General features: G+C 36.3%; 1 protein-coding gene across 4 annotated transcripts in view; it reads left to right on the top strand.

The window, feature by feature from the left end:
• The window catches only part of LOC106878692 (TNF receptor-associated factor 6), a 66,612-nt gene that overhangs the window by 42,563 nt on the left and 16,225 nt on the right, over positions 1-7,824 (top strand). For all 4 annotated transcript variants that reach the window (XM_052969583.1, XM_052969584.1, XM_052969585.1 and 1 more), the window contains 2 exons: positions 30-186; positions 5,930-6,091. In XM_052969583.1, coding sequence (XP_052825543.1) covers positions 30-186; positions 5,930-6,091 — 319 coding nt within the window. The remainder of the gene's footprint in view (positions 1-29; positions 187-5,929; positions 6,092-7,824) is intronic.

The raw sequence follows: 7,824 nt of genomic DNA, 5'->3' as shown, positions 1-7,824 counted from the left end.
TATATATATATTTGTTTCTTTTTCCACAGAGAAGGCAACTGCAAGTGTCCCATTGACAATGCAGATGTGGATCAGAACAAAATGTTTCCAGATAATTATGTGAAGAGAGAGATCCTTTCTATGAAAGTTCATTGTCCTTACTCAAGAAATGGTTGTAAGCATATTGTGGAGTTGAATCAAATTGAAGTGAGTACCATTTTTTGTTTTTTTTTGTTACCCTCTTGCTTAACTGAATCTAGTTTGTAGGTGATGTAGTGTACTTTGTTTAGTGAAATTTGTGTTTTATTGTGAGCATCATGTTAGTGAACTAACCCTCTTGTAACATTGTTGAATGAAGGAGTTAGTAAAATAGTTGTAAATAATTGCGGAGAGCAAGATCTGGCAAACAAGACATCTTGATCATCCACTGCATCTGTCTTCATCCCCAGTCATCTTGACCTGATCTTACCACGGGATTGAAGAGAATCACACGCAAGTGAGTGAGTTTGGCTGCTCAACTCTTCTTCACTTTATTTAAAGTTACCATGCAAGTCATCTGTCACCCTTAAAGATGATTAGGTGGTCCTCATTCCTCTGAAAGATGAATATGTGCATATGTAGGATATATTATATACTGCTTTGGCCAAAATTATGGTGCAGGTATGAGAAAATAGAGAAAATGATTAAAACTCAATTATTTAATAACTGAAAACAGTATAATAAACATTCTAGAGTCTATCCCATCAACAAATTGTGTTTGATATGTCCTTTTGCTTTTATATCCACTTTTATGCATTTTTGCATAGTTGATACTAAGTTGGTGCTAGTGGCTGGGTCAATTTTCTGCCACTCATTGTGTTACACTAATGTCTTTTACTATTTTTTCAGTGAATATCTTATTGATAACTTATCAGTGGTTAATATTTGTTGAAAATGTCTTCAAAGCAATAGGTTCCTGAAATTCAAAAGACTCAAATCATTGCATTATCCAGTGAAGAATTCTCCCAAGTTGAAATTGTAAGAAAATTGAAATGCTCAGAAAGGGTGTCCATCAAAAGGTACAATGAGACCAATTCTTTCGAAAACTGTAAAGGACAAGATCACAAAAAGTGTACAACCATGAGGGAAGACAAGTCGCTGAAGAAGACATCTCTCGCAGATTAGAAAAAGACCTCTTTTGACGTAACTGCTGAGTTTTTGGTGGCAACAAACAAGGATATATCAACTCGCACAGTGATAAGGTTATTAGAAGCTGGGCTCAAAAGATGTAAAGCCAGAAAGAAGCCATTGCTGTCTGAGGTGAACATGAAGAAACAACTGTCTTGGGCAAAGGAACATGAAGATTAGACTGATGATGGCTGGGCTAAAGTTGTTTGGTCTGATGAAAGTAACTTTGATTTAGGTTCTCCACATTCATTTCCACCACTTTACTTGGCATATTTGGAATTCTTACACTTGTACAAATTTCTAATTGGATATCCAAAATGATCAGTAAATCTTTTTTTCTCTTGAAATCTTTACAGTTTGAACTGAGTGCATTTTAAGTGGCACCTGCACTGACAGGGTCACCAAGTACTTTGCAAGACAAGGAATCTTTAAGGGAGGGGGCATTGGAGGAGGTGATCTTGTGTCAGGTGATGAAAGGCTAGACAGAGAAACAGAAATAGATGTCTTGCTGTAGAGGAGGTACATAGTCACCCAGTCATTGAGAGGAAGAGAAAGAGAGCAAGAGTTAACAAGAATGAGGACAGAAACAGGTGTGCTGCTGAAGAGGAGGGACATGTTTACCTAGTGAGAGAAGGAGAATAAGAAAGAGGTGTGCTACTGTAAAGGAGATACATGGTTGCCTAACCAGAACTAAGAGAAAGAGGAGGGAGAGAAAGTGATCAAAAATGAGGGCAGAAACATGCTTATTCTATCAGTCTATATACACGCACACACACACACACACACACTATGCATATACACATTATGTACAGTAGAGTCTTCCATAACTTAGTGGTTTGGCAAATTACATGATTACTCCGGCTAGAGGGGAGAGTAAGGGAAAGAGTTAGAGTAGGAGAAGGATGGTGGCAAGTGGTAGGGTATATTTGCAAGGAACAGTGATTGGGGCATAGATGGGATGGTAGAGTAAGGAAAAGGGTGATGAATGGTGGCAGGTGCTGACAGGGTACTGCTAAGAAGTCACAAGTAGGGAGTGGGGGTAGGAAATGTTGTGACTAGTGAAAATCTGGGTATATAGAAAGTGGGGGACTGGGGGAAGCAATGGTACAGTGAACAGGGTAGGGGGGACTGGATTGGGGAGTGGGAGATAATCATAGTGTATGAAGAGGGAATGTGAGGAAGAGTAAAGAAAGGGGGATGTAGTTTGGTTTGTTGAGGTTGGGTGTGTGAAAATTTTATTGTTACCTGTGGGTAGAACATGACACTTCTAGGACTCAGATTTGCTGACATGGGTGAGTCTTCTCTAGGACCTCATATCGCCAGACATCTTGCTCTGTTGTCATTTCCTCCAGGAACCCCAACATCCTTAGATTGGTCCTCACTACTTCATCCCATGTCTTCCTGGATCTCCCTCTTCTGCAGGTGCCATCCACTTTCAGTGGTCAGCACTTTATACAACTGTCTTCATTTATATTTATCACATGTTCAAACTAACATAGTCTCCTCTCCTGCATGCTGCATTTGATTCCCTTATGCCCAGCTTTCCTCTCAACACTGTGTGTGTGTGTGTGTGTGTGTTTTATTTGTTTCAGTCATTGGACTGCAGCCATGCTGGGGCACCATTTAAAAAAATTTTAATCGAACAAATTGACCCTAGTACTTTTTTTTATCAGAAGTGCCAATCTCTTATTGTGGAAGGAACCTGTGAGAGGGGGAAGACATGGGACAAGATGATGTGAAATGACCTTCAGATGTTGAGCCACTCTGAGGAGATAACAAGGGACTTCCGGCAGTTTACTGTGCTTGAGAAGACACATCAAGCTAAGTAAAATCATGGCCATACATACAGGCATGTCATTTATGGCCAGACAAGTGCTCATGATAAAATGCAGTTGATTAGTTTCTAGCATAAACATGGCTTGTATTGAAAATACAGATGGCTCAATAATTAATCAATAAAATTTATTGAATACAGTTTGTCCCATATCAAGATTAGACAGAAAGTTCCAATGACAGGTGCTGTACAACTTCTTTTCAAAAGCAACAAATGTTGCTTATAATGTGACATATCTGTAAATGAAAGGGATGGAAGATATAGTTGAGTATTACATCTGTTTCAAAAGCACATGGGTTGCATCGTACATAATATTATGAATGTCTTTAGTTATATGGTGAACTTTTTCATCAGGTACATACAACAGTTTGATTGAAAATAGTCCACCATAAGGAAGAATGCAAAAGAAAGCCAGGCTAAATGATCAATGATGTTGCATAAAACCAGCAGGTTACTAATAACCTAGCTAATAGTGACAGTAGCAGTGTTAGAAATGAATAGTAATTAGCATGTTAACAACAGTTTAAGGCAATCTGAACAACACATTCAATTTAAGTTGGATTTGCTAATTGTTACTCACTAGCTGACCCTGTGCCATCAAAAATGACGGCTGATTGTCATATTTTATATATAAATAAGGTACATAATAATCACAGATACAAACATTCACATATTTCCCTTGTACATACACACACACATACATATACTCAAATAGAGTTGAAATTCTGTTTGATTTTTCTTTTCAACTTTTCAATTTTGAATGTTCACCATCCCATTTCTATTGCACACACACACACACACACACACACACAAGCAAACATTCACATACCTCCCTTTTACATACACATACATATACTAACACAGAGTTGAAACGCTGATTTTTTTTCACCCCTTCCTTCATTATTCATCTATCACCCCTTCCTTTCTCATTTCATATGTTGTGAGGGAGAAAAATAGAAGATATGCGACACACTCTTTGCTACTTCCTTTCTCTCATTGCTATTACTTTCTCTCACTTTCTCTCAGTCAAGGCTATTCTCCTTCACTGAATTACTATTTTCTCCTTCACTTTCTACTCTGTGATTTTGGACAAATATATATATATCACAGCTTTTTCTCTAAAAGCCTATACAGCTTGTTTTTAAAAGTTGCTATAAATCGGTTGAGGACTCTGCCCCGCAGAAGAATTTGATATGGACGCCTACAGTATCTATTATTCTATGAAAATCATACCTGTACCATCCAGAGAACTATACTCTAAGAACCTTTTGGAGAAAATTACAGACCTTATTAAGCATATGAAATGGAAAGCCTTCTTTTACAACATGGAAGAGGCTACTACAGAGAACATATTTTATGAAATTAAATCAAAGAAATTCCCTCCTAAAATCAAGGACTTAGAAGACTTCGAAACGAACCTACTGAAGCTTATAAACGAAATAAAATTTTGTAAGTCTTTTAACACTTTCCAACAGAAACTGAAAAAGACATTGAATACATAAAAAGTTTTTAAAAAACGGCACTTTTTTCTGATAAAACTAAGAACTTATACTTTGTAGAAAACAGCACATACTTCTACATAAGAACATTATTAATAATTACACTAAAGCTAGACCACAAGTTTATAACGACATTAATAAAGAAGCTAGTATCATTGCTGCTAGGCTTAAATAAGATTAAAAAAATAAAGGTCCTCCCTCCAAAAAGAGGCCTTTATAACTATTAAAGACCATAAAAAGAACTTCCTATCTAATCCTAAATGTAGACTTATTAACCCAGAAAAATCAGAAATTAATATTATTATTAAAGAAATTTTAGGAAAAATCAATGCTAAAGTCAGAAATGCTACTAGTTTAGTACAATGGTCCAATAGTATAGAAGTCATTGACTGGTTTAAAGCTATTAGGAATCAGAATAAAGCAAGATTTACACAATTTGATATTGTAGATTTCTATGCTTCTATCTCTAAGGAACTGCTCGATAAAGCCCTCACCTTTGCAAGCAAATTTAAAGAGATTAGTATACAAGATAAGGACATAATCTTCCATACTAGAAAGACATTACTCTTCAGCGAGAACACAGAGTCGCTTAAGTCAACTGATACAGAGGGTGCTTTCGATGTGAGCATGGAGTCATATGATGGAGTAGGCATATGCGATCTCATTGGACTCTTCCTACTCAATACATTGAGAAAAACTTTTCCTGGTGTATATTTCGCCATTTTCAAAGATGACGTTCTTGCTCTAGCTTTAACTATAAATACCAGTGGACCAGTGTGAGATCAGTTAAGGAAGGACATTATCCACTCGATGAAAACATTCAATCTTAGCATAACAGTAGATACCCACCTGACGGTTATCAATTTCCTTGATGTATCTTTAGATTTAAATAAGAATATTTACAAACCCTATAGTAAGCCCAACGATAGACTTAGTTATATTAATGTAGGTTCCTGTCACCCCCCCCCATAGTGTTTAAGAATTTAGTTAAAAACGTTAGTAGGAGAATTTCTAGCCTCACCTCTGTTATAAACATATTTAATAATGTTGCCCCAATATATAATAAAGCTCTTAAAGATAGTGGTTTTAGTAAGGAAATAACCTATATACCTTTATTCGTCCAGAAATAAAGAAAAGAAAACATAGGAATAGGAAAATTATCTGCTTCACACCCTCTTACCCCTCCAAAGTGACCCTTAATATTGGTAGATATTTCTTATCACTTATAGATAGGCATATCCTAAAAATTAGTTTTAGTTCAACCACTAACTTTTAAAATATAATTGCACACAACACGCAAAAACAACAACATGAAACTGCAGAGATAAAAATTTATGCCCACTAAATGGAGCTTGCATGACAGGACACAGTTTCTTCAAAGAAATATGTAGGTCGCACAAAGGGAAATTTTAAATAACATGTAACATTTTTCTTTCTTTTCTATTTTCAGGAACATCAGGAGACATGCCATTTTAACTCCGTAATGTGCCCTCTTAACTGTAATAAACTCATTTTGAAAAAAGATATCAACAATCATAAAGAAACCGAGTGTGTCAAGAGAAATATAGTATGTTCCCTCTGTTTAGGAAGTTTGATTTTTGAAGATTATTGGGTACAGAATTTATTATTATTATTATTATTATGATATATACAAATTGACTCATTTATTAAATTCACTTCAATAAATAGTCAATCTATTTATTATATATATCATATCATGCTCTTCTTATTGTGTGTATTTAGCTCTGCAAAGACTGACATCAATCTTCATCAATAATGTTAATATGCCAATTTGTTCTTTTTGTACGTACTTGTCGTGTGTATCACATTTACTTCAAAGAAGTGAGTGGCAAAACGAAAGAGAGGAGGACAGAGAGAAAGAGACAGTGAGTGGTTACGGTGTTCATTTTGTGTTTTTAGATGTTTCAGAGAGGAAATAAAAGAAAGAGAGAGTGAAAGAGACAGTGAGTGGTGACAGCATTCGTTTTGTGTTTTTAAAAGTTTATCACATCGTAAGAAAAGTAGATATATAGATACATACACACATTGTTAAATTAAAAGTGGGAGAGAAGAGGGTCACATAGGAAATGAAAGAGAACGTGAGAGAGACAGTAGATACATAGATCCAAAGAAAAGTTGATACATAGATATTGGATGTCACTTTCACTTTTCATTACCACACCAGGATAAAATTAACTCGCAAGTGGCTGAGTATGCCACAGACATGCATATCATTAACGTAGTTCTCAGAGAGTTTCAGCTTCACACAGAATGACGAGGCTGGCCCCTTTGAGTTACAGTCACAACTCACTTTGGCCAGATGAATGGACTGGAGCAAAATAAACCTTCAAGTGGTTGGAAGAAAATAAAAAAGATCCTATATAGGGGCAGGAAAATCTTTTTAGTCGTTAGGGCCACTATCGGTGTTAATCCAGTCCTACAAGCAGCATTTGTAGGTCTTACAGATCTGGAGGCCAAGCCCCCAGATAAACACTGATGCACAGGCTATTGTTATCAAACTGAGCGTGAGTTGAGGGCAAATACACAATGGAATAGCAATTATTTTGTCTTAGCTTTCACTGTTTATACAAAACATGATATTTTTGCCTTACGATATAGAACATTTCCTTTTCTTTCACTCTTTTTAAAAGATGGCACTTTGTCGGTTACAACGACGAGGTTCCTGTTTATTTAATCAATGAACAGTCTGCACATAAAACTAACATGCAAGTGGCTGAATACTCCACAGACATGCACACCATAAAGTAGTTCTCAGGGAGATTCAACCTCACACAGAATGTAACAAGGCTGGCCCCTTTGAATTACAGCTACATTTTTGCCAGCTGAGTGGACTGCAGTAAGGTGAAATAGAGTACCTTGCTCAAAAACATAGTGCACTGCAGAGAATCGTACTCATTACTTTACGATTGTGGGTCGAATACCTCTAACCACTGAGCCACACACCTTCACCCTTTTAACTGTCAAGAAAAGGAGTGAAGCAATAGAGACAGATAAAGGAAAGCTTCAGTCATTTACAATGACATTTAGACTGAAATACGGTTGATCTTTTCTAGCTTCTTTACTTTTAACAATGAAGAAGAGGGAAAGACATTTTGTAATGAATAGAGGGAAAGTTTTTCAGCTGTTGATGTTTTTATTCTAGGAGTTCTAGAATGATTGAGTGTTAGTTCTCTCTTCTTTTACCCACCCCCAATACTTATTTGCCTTCTTTCATAGTTCTTCATGTCTTTTAGTTGGGGAGGAAAGACCATGTTTCTTTTTCAGGCACGTTAACGTTTTCTCTACAAACTACAAACAACCCCCCCTCCACTTCCTTTTTTTTTC

Source organism: Octopus bimaculoides, chromosome 7, assembly GCF_001194135.2.
Source record: "Octopus bimaculoides isolate UCB-OBI-ISO-001 chromosome 7, ASM119413v2, whole genome shotgun sequence".
Lineage (NCBI taxonomy): Eukaryota > Metazoa > Mollusca > Cephalopoda > Octopoda > Octopodidae > Octopus > Octopus bimaculoides.
Note: the sequence above shows the minus strand (reverse complement) of the source record. Positions and strands in the feature narration are given on the sequence as shown.